General features: G+C 50.8%; 1 protein-coding gene across 1 annotated transcript in view; it reads right to left on the bottom strand.

Moving 5' to 3' along the window:
- Positions 1-15,811, bottom strand: part of PSTPIP1 (proline-serine-threonine phosphatase interacting protein 1) — a 62,682-nt gene extending 46,871 nt beyond the window's left edge. The window contains 5 exon segments of the mRNA XM_032865167.1: positions 296-756; positions 11,629-11,690; positions 13,590-13,647; positions 15,124-15,232; positions 15,590-15,811. Coding sequence (XP_032721058.1) covers positions 296-756; positions 11,629-11,690; positions 13,590-13,647; positions 15,124-15,232; positions 15,590-15,811 — 912 coding nt within the window.
- Positions 15,812-17,983: the final 2,172 nt, after the last annotated feature.

The raw sequence follows: 17,983 nt of genomic DNA on the forward strand, positions 1-17,983 counted from the left end.
GTCTCTCCGAGAAGTTCAGGCCTGGGAGTACAGATGACATCCCTCACCCACTGTGGTGAGGTTCCCAGAGCAATCAGTTCCCCAGACCAAGGACCCCCTTCCCCTTCCAACTCAGAAGGGACAGAAGCCCAGGTTATGCCCCATCATAATTAAGACCCCAAATCAACTGCTATTTTCATGAGAAAACCTCCCACTTGGAGCCCATCCCCGTTAACAGCCACGGGGCAATCCCAGCCCAGCTGGCCTCCCAGGGGCCCATTCCACTTGCTCAGTGTCCCAGCCAGCCTTCACTCACCCAAAAGGCATCTCTGAACTGGAGCTGGGGCATCATCGTCAGGGGACTGCCGCGGCAAAGCTCGCTCTCCTGCCACAGACAGGGCTGAAGGAGGGCCAGGAGCCAGGCACACCGTCCCAGTCCCGACAGGGCTGGCCCAGGCCCCCCCCTCCCTGGCCGGCGCCGTCTGCAGCGCCTCAGAAGGCAGCCGCAAGCCAGAGAGGAGCTGCGGGAGGGAGGAAAAGGGCTCAACCTGTTTTGTTTGAGGCTAGAATCGGCAGCAAAATGAGGAAGGAGCAGTGGCCGTCCAGCGATGGGAGGGCGGGTCCTGGTGTCCGGCCGGCCCCCCGCCAGCCCTTTGGTGATGGAGACACAGTCCAGGCTGCAGGACTGAGAGCACGGATGCCAGCCCCTGGTAGGAGGCAGTAGCCAGTGGGGGAGGCAGGCTGGTGCACTGGCCAGGAGGGAAGGCAGCCTGGGGCCTGCACAGGAAGGTTTGTGCAAGCTCCCCCGGGGCAGGCACGGGGGCCCTCGCCCACAGGAAGTGGAGCCGCAGGGCTCCCTGGTTCAGCCCCGCCTGTCACCTGCCACCCTGTGCCCGTCCCCTTTTGCCCCCTTCCAGAGCCCCAGCGGGGCCACACTCAGAGGCCAGAAGCTTTGGGAGCCTGAAGCCTAGACAAGGGAGAAGAGCCTGAGGTATCCCATAGGCAGTGAGCCTTAAGTCTCCAGATCACACACTCTCTGGGGCAGGAAGACCCCTGTCCCTCCCCCGGCGTCTTCAGGCTGAAAGACTGTGGTTGAACTGAGAGATAGGATTGTAAAGGCAATGTGGGAGTGAGCCTGAAAACCCAGGTTGAGGTCTCTGTTTTTGTTTTGTCTGGTCCAGCCCTTGAGGGGTTGAGGGACCTAAATGTAGCCTCCAAGTCTCTTAGTTTTAGTTTCCCTATTGGCCACCCCACCCCCCATCTTTATAAAGGAGATGATGCTGAGAATGTTACTGGGATTTCCGGTTTGGTTGCAGGTGCCAGGTACAGGTCTGGTAACACCTTGGAAAGAGCCTTGGGTTGCCGCCCCAAACACAGCCCCAAGGAGCCAGGGCCTGACTACTCAGCAGAATATGCCTTCAGGGGGGCCTGCGCCCAGGCTAGGTAGGGAAGAAGGGATGAGTCAGCCTTGTCCACAAATCACCACCCTTACCGATGCCTGCTTTACCACTGAATAGGGATGGTAAGAGAGATGAAAGCTGGTGCGGAAGAGAGCTAGGCCCCCAGGTGCCGGTTATGTGTGCCCCGGGTTAGAGATGGGGCACACCCATCCTTCTGAAATAGCCGCCCAAGACAGAATACTTTAGGGAGAACTGCAGAGCAGTGGGGTTGCCCCTGCTAGACCCCAACCTCCAGAGCCCTTAGGTTTGAGCCAATAAACGTCTTCAGCACTGAAGGCACCCGAGCATTCTGTTGCTTGCAGCTGATTTTATAGCTGATGGTGAACACATCACCTTGAACTCTGAAGGCCAAATGCTGAGGCTGCACCTTATCCTACCGGCCTCCGATAGCACCACCTCCAACAGCACTGACTCAGCCTCCCGGGCCTCAGTTTTTTCATCTATCAAATGAGGTGATGCCTCTAGTGCTGGGGGCAGACTGGAAACCCTCTTGTTATAGAAGGCTTCTACCCTCTCATAGGCAGACAACTTCACAGCCAGGCTCCATCCCCTGCCTCTCCAGGGGTTCCTCCCATCACCCCCAACAAATTTCTGCTCCAAACAGACCTTTTCCCTTTCCCCAAAGGTACCTTTCTCACTGCCACACTTTTCCCCACCTGCTCTGCAGCCTCCCTCCTGGCATGCATTCCTTGACCTTCCTTACCTGGCCAAGTCCCCCCAGAGCCTACGTCAAGGATCCCACACAGGAGGCCTTCCTTTCCCAATTGCCCTGGTCTAGGCAGGACGCCCCAGAAAGATTACCGTGCTGGTCACAGGTCAGAGCGATTGCAGAAGTACTAGCAGGCATCCAAAGAAGATCTCGAGTTCTCGGGTGCAGAGGTCTTCCTCCTCCCCTCACACCACCCCACCTTCTGCAACTCCCAAGGGTGGACGGACAGCTTGGCTTTGGAGCCCTTGCAGAGGGCCAAGGGGACCAGGAAGCTTTTCACATGGCCCACCCCTCTTAGCCCTCACCCCAGCCTGTGGAGGGCACCCTACCATTGCCTCCACTTCCCAGGAGAGCAATCTAGGGATTAGAGTTTATGGGACTCACCCAAGGCCTCACAGCCCATGAACAGAGTGCTGGGCTTCAGACCCTGGTCTGTCTGATGCCAAAGCCCATGCTCTTGACCTCCATGGGTGTCTTTTACCAACAGCCCTCTCTTAATAATGGGTTTCAGCCTTCCTTTCTCCACTTCTGCCTCCCGAACATTTCACCCCAATCCAGAGCTGGAGAAACTGAGCCTCGGGAGGTTGTTGGGGCTGGTGGTACTACTAGGGGACAGTCTAGCGCTGGCACACAGTCGTCCACGTTCACTGTGTTACTTGCATCCACTTGATGCCTCGGCTACAAGAAACAAAACCAAAGTGTCTGGTGTGGAGGAAGTGTGTTGTCTCCACACACGGGGCCAGAGGCAGCGTGGTCCCCAGATGGGGTACCTCAGGGCTTCAGCGCAGCGTCTCTGTGGTTCTCCTCTATTTCTATCTCCCCCTCGGACGGCAGCAGCTCTGCTCTATGACTCCAGACAAAGCCACAAATACAAGAAGAAAAAGGCTACCTCTCCTCACATCTCATTTTCTTTGAAGTCCTCCACACTCATCCTCCCAGGAGACCTCCCCCAGGGTCTGTGACCAAAGTGAGCCACATGTTCATACCTCACCACTGAGAAGGAGATCCCTTGGGGTGTCATGGATGTTGGGGGCCAACCACCGTGACTACCACAGCTGTGTCTCAGCCAAGTCCACAAACATGGCTGGGAACTGACTCCTGCCAGACCTTGCTAGAATTGGGGCCCAGAGTATAGGTAGCCCTGGTCTCTACCTGGAGGGACCCATGGATAGGTTCTAGAAAGATTGCTCCCTATGAGAAGTACCTTAGGGTAGATGTTAAGGGGTGAAGTCAGAAGAGGGTGTTATTATATTCCTGAGACAGAAAGAGTAAGTGAGATGAGGCCTAGGTGGGGCACCCAGGATGGGGAGATGGATGTGAGTCATGGAGGAGGTAGAGAAGTGGGACAGACATCTGAGTGCCCCTCGGAAAACAGAACTCTTTTCAGGCCTCCCTTAGTCGCCAGCCCCCCAAAGAGGTGAATCCAGTCCAGAAAATCACAGCTTTTTAATGACAGTTCCAGTTGCTTCGAAACTCAGTTTGCCTTGAGGTGTGGGTGGCTAGGCCTCAGGTTAGGCTCTGGCCCCTCTTTTAAGGGAGCGTCCCCCTCACACAGGCAGAGCCCCTAACCTGTTTTGCCTGGTATTTGAACACATCTGCCTGAAGGATTCAAGATATAGTAGGTCCAAGGATTGAAAATACAATGCAAAATCAATTGTCACATCGATCAACCCCTCCAGACCCTGGGCAGGGCTCCGCTCCAAAAGCCACTTCATTTAACCTTCTAAGCCAAATAAACAACAAAATCAATACTACTAGCCACCATCGAGGGCATCTCAGTATCTGCGGGACCTGCATACAGTTTGCGTGCTTTAGCTCACTGCTTTCTACCAGGACAAGCTATTTCATTTGTGGGGTTAAGGCAAACAGAAAACGAAGACCTCTTACTAAAACGGAAAGGATAAAAATTACCGTTAAAGGCACTAAAATGTAAAGTTATTCCTTTTCCCACGTTCTCTCACTCTGTTATGGTGCTTTACTTCCTATTGAATGTGCTTCTGCCCAAACCCCATCAGCTGTTGGGTTTCCTCTCTGGCCCACTGCTGGATTGAGTTCCCTGGCTAGGGACAGGAAGTTAGCCAGTCGTCTCCCCTTCCCCAGTGAATAGGAAACCCCTGGGGTTTTGCACATTCAAGCCAAGATGTGCTCACTTGCTCTTTCTTCTCTTTCTTTCTTTCTGATTTTATTTATTTACTTGGCAGAGAGAGAGAACAAGCAAGTGGAGCAGCAGGCAGAGGGAGACTGAGAAGCAGGCTCCCCACTGAGCAGAGAGCCCGATGTGGGGCTCAACCCCAGGACTCTGGGATCATGACCTGAGCCGAAATGCTTAACCGACGGAACCACCCAGGTGCCCCAAAGATGCACTTTTCACCTGTATCAGGAATGGGAGAAAGACTCACCCAACCTCCCACCCCCACCAAGTCACCTGCTGAATGTACTATGGTGCTGTCAGCCTAGGGCAGCGAAAGCCACTGACATGCCCCATCCTGAGGTGCTACCGGGCAACCCTGAGCCTCCCCATACCTGCGCCCAGGTCCCTGCAGGGGGCAGAGAGTGGCCGTGGTTGGTTGCTAGGCAAGCTAGGAAGCTGAGAACGAACGCAGGGCAGGTAGTAGGAGCCGGGACCACATAGGAGCCAAGGCTCCAAGCCCTTCACTGTCTCATGACACTGCACTTACAAAACACAAATTCGAAGATTATATTATTAAGAATTTCAAGGGGCTCCCCGGTGGTGCAGTCGGTTGAGCATCCGACTCTTGGTGTCCGCTCAGGTCATGATTTCAAGGGTCCTGAGATTGAGCCCCACATCCGGCTCCACACTCAATGCCAAGTCTGCCTGAGACTCTGTCTCTCCCTCTCCCTTTGCCCTTCCCACCCACTCACGCTTGCTCTCTCTCTCTCTCAAATAAATAAACCTTTTAAAAAAAGAAAGACTTTCAAGACGGCGACTGGAGAGCATTAAGACCCAAGTGCAGGGTTCTTCTGAGCAACAGGACCCTGTGCGGAGCTGCTCATCCTTGAAGCCCAATCTCTTCACTACTGTCTGTTCCCCACACAACAGTGTCACATTTTCAGACCCAAATTTAATCTTGTACCTTCCCATTGTCATCTTGCTATGACTTCCCATCATTCTTAGGACAATGGTCATTGTTCTTTTTTTTAAAGATTTATTTATTTATTTTGGTGGAGGGACCTGAGTAGAGGGGGGACAGAGAGAGAAGAGAGAGAGAGAGGGAGAGCCTCAAGCAGACGCCCTGCTGAGCACAGAGCCCCATGCAGGGCTTGATCCCAGAACCCTGAGATCATGACTGGAGCTGAAATGAAGAGTCGGCCACTCGACAGATGGACCCACCCAGGTGCCCCTGATGGTTGTTGTTCTTACACAGTTTACAGACCCTGTGTGATCTGGCCCCAGCCTACCTTTCAACCTCTTCTTATACAGGAAGAATCTGAAGCAAGACCTTGGAGTATCCTAGAAAGGGGAACAGGTTCTAAAGAAGGAGTCTCTCAAAGCTGCTTGGTAACATCAGGAAGCCAGAAGGCCTTTACCATGAATTTCACTTGGAAATGGCATTGCTTGTGCTGCAAGGGGCATTTGTTTTGTTCCTTTCATTGCTAACATGCTGTCATAATAACATCCGTCATTATCCAGGCAGGCCAGGCAACCCATGCATCTCCTTCCCTCCTGCAGGAACAGAGTGCACTCCCATGACATTGGCTGTGACTGTCAGGTGCCCAGTAGCTGCACTGGAATGTTCCTGTACCTGACCACTGTGGTCTGTTGATCCTGGGGGATGCCTGCAGGGTCCCTCCAGAGGCACATGTCCCCTGGATTGGGGCTCACTCTCTCAACCCCACCTACTCTGCCTTGGAATGGGAAAAATCCCACTACAGTGCACCATGAGCTTCTGCTAAGCCTTCCTTCTGGAGACATGAAACAAGGCTTGGCTCCTGCTAGTCTGGTGGGAGAGGCAGCCCAGGTGGGCAGATGTGCTGAGTGGCAGGACAGCAGTGTATGCAGAAAGAGGCAGGGTCTGCTGGGAAGTCCTTCCACAGGAGGGGATCTAGGGCCTGGTAAATGAGAAGGAACTCACTAGTGAGACCAGACAGGAAGGGAATTCCAAAAAAACTGCCATAGCCTGTTGAGGTCTCACTGTACCCGGCCCTGTGCTAAGCTCTTCATGTACCGTGGGTCTCACTTAATCCAGCAGATAAACAAACTGAGGCTCAGAGAATTCGTTTAATTGTCAGAGTCCCATCCTAAGTGGAATCTTTCCTTCCTAGAGTGTGGGGCTGGAGGTGAGAGGCTGGGCCAGGGTCTGGGGCAAAAGAATGATGGGAGGGGAAAGAAGGGAAGTCCCCAGCTGAGGAGGAAGTACAGACACCAGGGGCCCAGATGGCAGTGGTTGGGGCTCCCAGGTCATTCGTCTGACACTAGGAGATAGCCTTCTTCTCCCAGACCCCTGATGCTTCCTGAGGGTGTGAGTCTCAGCCCCAATAGAGACTGTTTTTCAGTTTGCACGGAGAAAACAGTTGCAAACAGTAAGGCTTCTTTCCACTCAGACAGCTCTTCCGAGTTGACAACAAGCTTTCAGATTTACTAATTTGCGGCCACAAGAGTGTGACTCTGAGTTTCCAAGTACTGTGAGTCTTCAGAAGATGGAGTGCTGCTCAGGATCGTTGAGAGACATCAAAGAGGTGCAAAGTGGCCAGCGGGTAGCTGACAGAGTAACTGAACAGAGAACCAGCAGCTATGGGGCAGGGGCTCCTTCAGTAAGGGCCAAGAATCACTACCACCAGTTCACTGGTCAGAGGACAGAGGCCTGCCATGGTGGAACGGCCCACAAAGGCCATCTGGAGGTTCTCAAACGACAGGAGAGAAGTCTCCCAGAAGCCCTGAGATATTTTGTAAAAAAGTATAAGGTGAGCTTCCAACTTCCAACTCCCTGGCCCCCTCCTGACTGGGAGGCGGCCAGGGAATCTGCATAGTGTGTAGGGTTCACAAGTGAGGCAGACATACACCCTTGGGTCAGAACTCCTGCTATCATCCTACTGCTTCATTTGGGGATGGAGAAACTGAGGCCTAGCTGGAGAGAACTCACGTGACTCCCGCGGGAAAGGCAGGATGTAACCACGTCCCACCCACCCCAGACCATGGCCCCGCCCGCCCCGCCCGTGGCCCCGCCCTCCACAGCCCGGCCCCGCCCCCACCCCGCCCAGCCTGTTTGCGTTTCCTTTTGCGCAGCTGTCTCTCCTGAGAGCTTCAGAAGTTTCTCCGCATCCTCTCCCCAGTTGGGTTGGTTTTAACTTCGTCAGAAAATTACTTGTTCACAGTAAGGCCACGCTTGATTATGGCCTAATCGATGTTTACTTTTCACTGAGAACTTGGGACTCAAGGGTAGGAGACCTTGACTTCACTTGGCGGAGGGCGGGAAATTCGCGACGTTGAGACAGGAGGAGGGGATCCCCAATGTAGGCAAAGAGAAGGGCGCGCGGCAATCTCTGGAGGTAGGAAAGTTGCGGCCCGGTCCAGAGGGGCGGCTCCAGCCCTAGACTTGGAGTAGGAATAGCGGAGTTTGAAACCTGTCCCAGCCTCACCTCGCCAAGACTCGGTTTCCTTAACTGAAAAAACGGGGATAATGAGCCTGTGTATTTAAAGGGTTGCTCTAAATTTGAGCTTAAATAAGGGGCTTCAAATGTGCCTAGCCCAGAGGTTGAGAACGTGAAAAGGCGCCCAGTCAGCACACACAGCAGGCTTCCACCCCACGGTGGTGACGTGCCCTGAGAGCCGGCACTGTTGCCGCCCAAGTCTGCTCTCAGGCTCTGCGGGGAAAGCCTCAAAGCCTCACTCGCTGGGCTTCTCATAGCAGAGCCAGGCTGAGGAGGGACCGGTGGCCTGAGCAGCGTGGAGAGCTTGAAGGCCGACTCTCCTTAGACCATGAGACCCCCTGTTCTCGGGATGCTGTTGTCCAGCTCCCTAGTTCCCTTCCAAGCCTGGCCCTCAGCAGCACCCTCCTCGGGGTTATCTGTAAAAACCATGTTTTCCAATATGAAGGTTCCTCAAAAAGTTGAAAACAGAGCTACCTTATGACTGAGCAACTGCCCTACTGGGTATTTACCCCAAAGATACAAATGTACTGATCCAAGGGGCACCTGCAGCCCAATGTTTATAGCAACAATGTTCACAACAGCCAAACTAGGGCCAGCCAAACTGGGCAAAGAGCCCAGATGTCCATGGAGAGAGGAATGGATTAAGATGGAATATATACGCGATGGACTATTGCACGGCCATCAGAAAATGAAATCATACCATTTGCTGCTATGTGGATGGAACTACAGGGTATTATGCTGAGCAAAATAAGTCAATCAGAGAAAGACAATTATCATATGATCTCACTAATATGTGGAATTTAAGAAACAAGGCAGAGGATCACAGGGGAAAAGAGGAAAAAATGAAACAAGAAGAAATTAGAGAGGGAGACAAACCATAACCGACTCTTAATCTTAGGACACAAACTGAGGGCTGCTTGGGGGAAGGGAGTTGGAGGGTTGGGGCCACTGGGTGGTGGACATTAGGGAGGGTGTGTATTGTAATGAGCACCTGGTATTTATATAAGACCAATGAATCATAGACCTGTACTCATGAAAAAAATAATACATTATATGTTAATTAATTGAATTTAAATTAAAAAATAGTATTGGAAAAAAAGCATGTTTTCTCATTTTTTAAAAAATGTACATTTTTATTTGGATATGATTTTAAATTTAGAGAAAAGTGTACCAAGAACTCTTGTCTCCTTTACCCAGATTTACCAGATTGTTTAACTTTTATCCCAAGTGCTTTATTATTGTTTCTCTATTTTTATACATGCATATTAATTTCTTATATTATGTTGACATGGTATCCCTTTACCCCTAATTTCTTAAATGTATGTTTCCTAAAAATAAAAACGTTCTCTCACATAGCCACAGTACAATTTTTACAATGAAGATTTACACTGATACAACGCTATTGTCAAGGCTGCACTCCTCATTCAAATCAGATTCCAGCAATTGTAATGTACCTTCAGTCTATTTTCTTCTCTCCTGCTCTCCTTCAGTCTGTGATGGTTCTTCTGTCTTGCCTTAACTTTCATGACATTGACGCTTTAGAAATCTGTAGGCCAGACACTTTGTAGAATGTCTCTCTATTCAGGTTTGGGTCTAATCCTTTCCTCATGATGAGATTCCGATCATGCACAGACCCCAGAAGTGGTTCCGATCTTGCACAGACCCCAGAAGTGGTTCTGTGTCCCTCTCAGTGCATCGTATTGGGAGGCACGTGATGTAAGCTGATCCCATGGTGGGGGTGTGCTTGACTGAGATGGCGTCCACCAGTTTTCTTCACCACAAAGTACTGTTTTCCCCTTTGTGATTCATAAGGATCTCATAGGAAAAATTTTTGAGACTATGTAAATATCTGTATCCTGTTCCTCATTGCAACTTCACCCACTAGTTTTGGCCTCCATAGATAATTTTCTAACTCCATCGTTCCAGATGTGTTTGTAGTTGGCATCCTACTGAAAAGGAGAGAGTCCCCTTTCCCTCATTTGTGTGTTTATCCATTTGCTTATATTAATGCGGACTCAGGGTTATAATCTGTTACTATTGTTTATTTTGATGCTCAAACTGTCCCAGATTTGGTGAGCACGAGCCCTTCCAGGGTGTTTTCTGTTTCCTTCTGATACAGCCCTACTGCTTTTTGAGCACTTCCTCAATTTCTTGCATAAGATGAAAAGGCTTATCTTGTAGGTTACCTCCCCCCAGCTCTGCAATCAACCTTTCTCCAAGGATCTTTGGTTCCTTTCAATGGTGAGCCCAAAGCTTTTGCTCTTAACTAATTGCTCTTTTTCTCTTGTGTCCCAGAAATGGATGGAGTAGACTTTGAGGAAAGGGTCCAGGGTTTGTATGAGCAGGTAAGCCAAGAGGTTTTAGGTCATTGCTTACACTGAAACTGTAAGAGTGCCTATTCTTTGATGGAGCCTAGAAAAGCATGAGTTCTTCTATTATTATTATTGCTATTAATAACAATAAACATTTCCATCCATTCAGTGACGCTCACTGAGTCCCCAGTCTGTGCCAGCCTGGGAAGAGACAGGACCAGATCATAAAGCTATTAAATGCCAGGCTAAGGGCTGGGACTTTGCGCTAAGGACACTAAACGGCTCTTGAAGGCCTTGATGGCGGCAGGTCCCATTTCCCTTCTCTTGAAGATTCAAGGCTCAGGTCATGCCTCCTCTAGGATGCCTCTCTCCCTGACATCGAGGACTCAGGGCAGATCACACAGAAATGGGAAAAGGAGAGAGATAATGTTTAACTGAAGAATAATCTGATGCCCTCTCCCAGCAGAAAGTTTATTACCAGCCCTAGGAACTAGCACAGGGAGTGGGGAGGGAAGTGGCAAGACGTAACAAGTCGGACTTTTCAAAACTGCCAGGATGGAAAATCAGGAATCAGTGTGCTCAGAGGATCTGACTCTCCTAACGGGGACTCCCTTGGTACAAATGCAATGATTTCTTATTTGATTTTGATTTTATTTTCTTTTCTTTTCCTTATCCACATTTTTTTAAGCATCCGGACAAGGCACAGGTTTGTGTCCTCTAAAATTTCTCTTCCATGAGACTGCCTTGTATAGTTGAGCAGGTTGTTCATTGCCCAAGGTGGGACAAACGTGAAGATGCCCTACCCATATTCCCCTTCATGGAAGGAACTGCTGCCCAGCTGTGGGGAGAGTAATCGGCAGACAGTCTCCGGTGTCAGTCCCCTCTGAGCCTGTCTTGGCTGCAGAGTGAACCAGCACCTGGCAGGGGCGAATTCTTGGGTCAGGTCCCATAGCAAACTGGTCAGAGGGGTGCTGGGCAGCCTGTCAGAGCCCCTTGGTGCCCATTCCTATCCATTTCTGATCACCTGGTACCTGGATTCACTTTATGTCCTGGTATTAAACCAGCCCTTCCTGGGGCACTTGGATGACTCAGTCATTAAGCCTCTGCCTTCAGCTCAGCTTATGATCCCAGGGTCCTGGGATTGAGCCCTGCATCAGGCTCCCTGCTCAACGGGGAGCCTACTTTTCCCTCTCCCACTCCCCCTGCTTGTGTTCCCTCTCTGGCTGTCTCTCTCAGTCAAATAAATGAATAAAATCTTTAAAATTAAAACAAAAAACAAAAAACAAAAAACCCTTCCCTTTGGATCTCAGCTCCCTGGTCTTTATTTTCCTGTGGGCCCCTACAGCTCTCTCCCTTCTCCTTCCCAGATCCCCTTCTGAGTCAGCCAGGAGATCACTTCTTACCTCAGTTCTGCCCTCAGAACACTTTGTTCACTTTCCCTGGCCTTGGTCTTCGCCTTCCACCCTGCTCTCTGCAGGGCTCTGGGGAGCCCTGGCTTGGTCAGTGTAATGACATGCATGCCAGGGGTAGTGGAGACACTTTAGAGCTAAGGTCTCACCCGGCAGCACCAGCTTACAGAAGAGCATGAATTCACACCAGTCCCCATCACGAAGTGTCACACTGGGGCAGTAAACAATTAGTGTGTGCCTGGCATGGAGTTAAATGCTTTATATTCACCATGTCTACACCTCACAAAGCTGCTCAAGGATCATCACTCTGTCTTACTGCCCTCAGGAGGGAGAATGAATGTGGCCAAGGCCATGAGACCCCCAGGTCTGTTTGATTCAACACCCACCCCAACCCTGTCTTTCTACTATAACCTTTTACCTCCAGACAGACCTAAACACTGACAGTGCACAACTAGCATAGGGCGCGCTAGGAAAACCATTTCAGAAAGTCCTTTGGCAGTAAATATCAAGGGACTGTGGAGGGGTTTTTAACATGTTGACATACTGTCGGGAATTCCGTGACAAGAAATCTACTCTGAGGAAATAACAAGAAACCAAGGAAACAATTTATACACAAAGATGTTCGTAACAGCATTCTTTATGATAGGGGGAAAATAAAACCCTGAAAACAACCTAAATGTCCAAGCCTAATTAAATTATGGCATTGCTCTACTGGAAATACACTGTAGCCACTGAAAATATTTAGAGAGTTTAATAATAAGAGGGGGAATGTGTTTATGACATAATGCCAAATAAAAATCAGTTTTAAATTATGCATACAGCTTGATCTCAACCATGACAACATACTCTGCAACTAAAACAAAAAAAGAAGGAAGTGCGAGTCTTGAGCAACCCCACTTCTCCGGTGTCCCCTGCCTGGTGGGGACATAGCTCCAACAGCAGGGTGCACTCCTGCTTTGTCTGTCTCCCTACTGGGCCCCGAGCCTCTCAGACAGCGGGCACCTGGGTCTCAGTCCTGTCTGACTGAGCAGCAGCCAAGATAGAATCTGTTTCCGAGTGGATGCGCCCCCATTGTGGAATGAGTGAGCAAATGAAGGAACAGAAGGGGATGGAAGGTTGGCCCCACTCTCAGGCCACTCAGCTCTTTGGAATCAGTCTTCTGAGTGGCAGGATCTTAGATTTGCCACCTCCTGCTCTGAGCCCACAGCCAACCCAAGTCTCTCCGAAAGACTTTGGCAGCTTTGTAACCTGAGAAACGGGACAGTGTTTCCCCTGAGCAGTCCAGGTTGGGGAAGAGGAAGCATCCCCATCACCCTGGGGCAGGGGCGGGCAATGGAGCCAGATGCCTAAGCTGCCACTCGGGAATGGGCACCTTAATACAATCATTCCTGCCAGTGCTCACAGCTCTAAAACGTTAGAATTGCAAGCCCCTGTTAATATTTATAGAAACTAAGACTCAGGTTACAACTTGCAACCTGGGCTAGTAAGTTGCAGAGCAGAAATTCAAACTTCTCTATCTGCAAAACCCATACCAGGACTGTAAAGGTGACCTTGGCCTGGTCCCTTCTGTACGAGCACTGGCTTCCCCTCTGGACAGCAAGGTTCCACTCTGGACAGCAAGGTGTTGACTCAGAGGGTTCAACGGTCCCTCCCCATCATCACAGATAACCCATGATGAGAAAATACTCTGATCCAACCCCAACCCCACCCTGATTCCCTGGGAGCTGCCTGGAGACTTGGAGACTACAGGATGGCAACCATCCAAGTGAGGTCATATCCACTGACCCCTTGCAAGCAGCCTTGGTCTGGGGAAGAGCTCCTGCCCCTTCCTGGACACTGGCAGAAAGCCCAGGAGCATAGGAGCACCTCACTCACACCACAGATCCAGACGTGAGTGGCACATTGCTGGCCATTTCCCCCTGCCTTACTCTCCCTGGGCTGGCCTCTGAGGGGCATGGGAGGGGCCTTATGCTGACTTTGCTCAGCTCAGCTCAGCTCTTATAGCCAAGGAGCTCCAAGGAACAGTCATCTGCCTCCAGTCCCCATACATCCTGATTGCAGGCAAACCATTGTAATCACAGCCCCCATCTGCACCAAATCTCCTACTCACCTTAATCCAGTAAGGTAGCCAGGACAAGGATGTGTAGTCGCGTTTTGCAGGTGGAGAGCTAAAGGCCCAGAGAAAGCCACTAGCTCTTCACAGGCCACACAGCTAGTCAGTGGCAGAGCTGGGACTAAGCTCTAGACTCTCAAGCCAGTGTTTAGTACTCGCCAATCAGAGCCTGCATTTGTCCTATTTATGTGACACACATTTATTGTTCATTAACCCCTGCCACAGGCAGGACACTGTAGGTCTGTGAAATGGGCAAGACACAGCTTCTGCTACAGAAGGGTTTGTAGCTGAGCAGAGCAGAGGAGGAAGGGTGGGGTCTCATGAGGGAGGTTAATAGATGAGTTGCAGAGATCACAATACAAGGGGTGAGGTGTCAGAGTGGTGGGCATACAGTGAGACGCCTGTAATACCTGCCAAATGAAAGGTAAGCTGAAGGAGTGAGTTGTTATATTAACCAGATAGAGAGAGGAGAGCAGGATGGACAGGCAGGCTGTGTTGTGGCTGCAGGAATGAGCACACGCTGTGTGACACGTGGACAGGAGAAACCTCTGAAAGGAAGGAGAAATAAAGCTGAAAGTTCAGTAGGATCACATTTTTTTTTTTAACTCCTTTAAATGCCAGGCCAGGAAGCTTCAGAGATCCTTTGTAGATAAAGGTCGCCATTATAATACATGTTCTCAGACCATGAATTTGGCAGCAAAATAGTGAATAATCAGGAAAACAATGGCAGCTCTGGTAGATAGGTGTGAGGAGTAGGGCCAGAGGCAGAGAGGCAGGGGAGGTTTCTAGAAAAGCCTGAGGAGGTTGGGACAGGGTCAGGCTGGCACAGAGGGATAGGAAAGGAGGGACGTGGGTGACAAGTGCATGGGCTTGGCTTCTGATACTGTTCTGACAGTGGGGGCACCCTGCTGGTCAGCCTCAGCCCCACCCCATCCCAAAGGGCAGGCCTGACCCAAGCAAGAAGACTAAGAAGCCATCCAGCAGCAGGTCTCATCAGCTCTGGCTGCTACTCAGTTTCCCATCTGGATGAAACATAGCAACACAGTGAGGTGCCTGGCTTGGTGCCTGACCCACAGCGGGCACTCAGTCCCCGGAGCTAACCCTAGACCCTGAGCTGAGCCTTCCAGACCCCGTAAATGCCACTTCCTCTGGATGGAGGACTGTCCTGCCCCAGATGACAGAGCTAGAGTTAGGGCCAGGAACCCCAGGCCAAGCTGCTTGTGTCCCTGATGCTAGGAGCCTCTTGGCTCCATATATGTGTCTGTCTGACCATTGTCAGCCCTCCCTACTGGACCACACTATCCCGAGGCTGTGGCAGTAGAAACAGGGAAGGTGACTGGATATCAGATAAACCTGGCTGTGAATTCAGCTCTGTCCCTGCCCAGATGCCTGTCCTTGGCAAGTTGCTTAACTTCCTGTCCTTGGCAAGTTGCTTAACTTCTCTGGGCGTCATTTGTAGAAAAGGACCAGCGATACTCCTGGGACAGGATGTTAAATGGGTCTTTCCTGTCATCTCAGTATTTTGGCTGACACTGAGAGGTGAAGATGAGCGAAGACATTAGGAGACTCCCGGTGCGGGCAGGGTCTGCCAACAGGGGTTCCAGATAGGTCCTGCACTGTTGCGCGGCATCCGCCTCCAGCTTTAGGTAGAGTTAGGGACAGAGGGGAGACCGGTGCAGGAGGATGAGCCCAGAGAGAGTTTGGGGGAATTCTGATGTACCTCCTCCTTTCCCCTCCTGCAGATTCAGAGAATCAAACATGGTGTTAGAGCTTGATCAAAAGGTCTCTCCCTGCCCCCTGCTTTTCTCAGCTCTGCTCTCCTTGGGGTGGGCTCTACCCTCCGTCAGGCTCTTTCCACGTGGCTGCACCTGGCTGTTCAAGGCTGACATCCTCCTTTAGCATCCTCAGATGAAAAGGGGCACCCTTCTCCTCCAAGGTTCCAGTCAGGGTTTCCCCGGCCTAGCTCTCCTTTGCCGCTTTTGGGGTCGGGTGCCCACCTCTGAACCAATCACCGCGGCCAGAATGGGGTGGAGTTTCCTGATTGGCCAGATCTGTGTCACATGTCCACTCCAGGCGCCCACGTGGATCCAGAGTAGCAGAGGGAACTGAGAAAGCTGCTGTGTGAGAGGAAGGAAAGGGGTGCTGGGCAGGCGAAACATCGCATAGTTCACAGCTTCAGCCACAGGAAAGCTCGATGTCTCCTTTCCTGATTGCCCCATCGGAAGTGGCTCCTTACCCCCTCCTCCATTATTCTCGATCTCAGTAGCCTCCCGGTTTCCTTCATTGTTCTTCTTGCATTTTGTAACTATGTATTTTCTGGCTGCTTGTCTCTTCTGCCCTCCAGTGTCAGCCCCACGGCAGCAGGAAGGACTCTTGTTCACAGTTGTATCCTGCAACTAACACAGTGCCTGACACATAAGAGAGGCTTACAGAACGGTTGTGGAGGCAAGGAAGAAATGCTACCCTCCCAGTGAGTGCCCTTTCTCTAGGCAGCAGCCGTACTTAGAAGGTCCGCCACCCAACACACCCCGGGCCGCCCCAGAGCGCACTGGCACCCCATGTCTCCTACTCACCTCTTCACTCTGACTTCCCCCAATCTCACTGGTCTTGCGCCAGCGTGGGTGTCCTTAACCTGCACTCATGCCCATAAGACAAGGGTCTAGAGGGCAAAGACAAGGATCCTAGCCACCCCCCCCCCCCCCCCCCCCCCCGCTGTTTACTGTGTGGTGGTGTCTGTTATAAACAGAAGTTGGGCTTGTGTCTTCCTGAGATAAGCCACCCCGGGGGCCTAGCAAGGAAGGCCACTGCTGTCCTGCTAGGGAGGAGAGGGGTCAGGACTGCAGGACTAGCCAGTGGTGGGAGGAGGGCTCAGCCCGTCTCGGTCACTTTTGGAAGGGTCTGGATAAATGGGAGGAGCTCCTGGAACAATGGTGAAAGGTGGTGCTATTGGAGCAAGGTGGAAGAGAACCGAGCTATACCCCAAAGGACTGGTCCAGGTTTGGGTTCTGCCTGGGCCAATTTCCCTTCATTCTCCACAAGCCATTATCTGAGTGGTCTTTACCATCCCCAGGAGGCCCACCAGGCTTTCCCTTGGGAGCTGCCCTTGGTTCTGGCTCAGACCCTCAGATGTGGAGGAACAGCACCCCCTAAAGGCCAGAAGGGTGAGACAGTGGAAATCAGCCAAAAGGAGACCTTGAGGTCCCCCTTTGGGCTTGAAGAGCCTCATGCCAAGAATCAGCCTGGGCATTTCTGAGTTGTATTTAGGTCAAGAAGCTTGAGCTTCCTAAGGTGGCTTCAGTCCAACGGTTAGTGAAGATGCTCCCCACCGGCCTTCCCCAGGTGCAGGGACAGGTGCAAAGGCACCATCTGATCCCATCGGATCCCAGGTATGGTATATCCATATATACCATATATCCCAGGTATATGCTCAAGTCTTCTGCCTGCCATGCCTGAGTCTCCTTAGTCCTGGGTGAGAGGTGGCTCTTTCCCTACCCTGAGCTATGCTCAGTATTTAGGACTTTGTAAGCAACATCAGAGCAAATACTTTAGAGATGTGGGGCCCCTCAACTGGATCCCAGGATGACTTTTCTCAGAGCAGAGACTGGCTGTTCTTCGACTCCGACTTTCGTACCCCAAATCAATAGTTGGGAGTGTTAAAGCCTAGCACTAGGGAAAGGCAGTGTGGCTCTTCAGACTCCAGAGCATCTCTTCCAGGCACAGGGAAAGCATTTTGGCATCTGCTGCACTAGGCAGGTTTCCAGGCTGAAGCCTCCATCTCAGTCCAATGACCCAGAAGTTCTTTCCACGGCCCGTGTTGGAGGAGGGAGCAGGTTGAGTCCAGCTGCAGGGTAGTGGATTAGTAAAACGTGGGCGATGCCCTGCAGGCACACTCAGCAGCATGAATGCGTCCTAAAATAGAATAATAAATAAATGGGAAATCAGATGAGATTCTATAACGTGATACCATTTCTGTACATTAATAATACAGGCATGGGTGCATGCTGATTTTAGCATTGTACTATTGCCTTTGCTGTTCATAAAATGAACACCATTTTGTACCGGTGTAAAATATTTCAGGACTTCGCTTATTTTGGAGACACTGGGGGAATGTTTTCTCATCCAAAATTTAAACACTAACTTCATAGACCAGCATGATTATACAACATCTCACCTGTGTGAAATTTTTTTTTTAATTTGCCACTTTTGCATCTTTTGCATAGTTGAAAGCTATTTCAGTAACTACGGTAATTCAGTACCATTCAGTAATTTAGCACTATTTTAATATAAAATTTGAAAATTTTATAAATTTATAGGAATAAGGTACATCAGTGAAAATGTAAGTATACGAGTTAATCACAAGGTATTTTTGCTCCTCAAATTATTTTTCATCT

This window comes from Lontra canadensis, unplaced genomic scaffold (genome assembly GCF_010015895.1).
Source record: "Lontra canadensis isolate GAN:19392208 unplaced genomic scaffold, GSC_riverotter_1.0 scaffold28, whole genome shotgun sequence".
Taxonomy (NCBI): Eukaryota; Metazoa; Chordata; class Mammalia; order Carnivora; family Mustelidae; genus Lontra; species Lontra canadensis.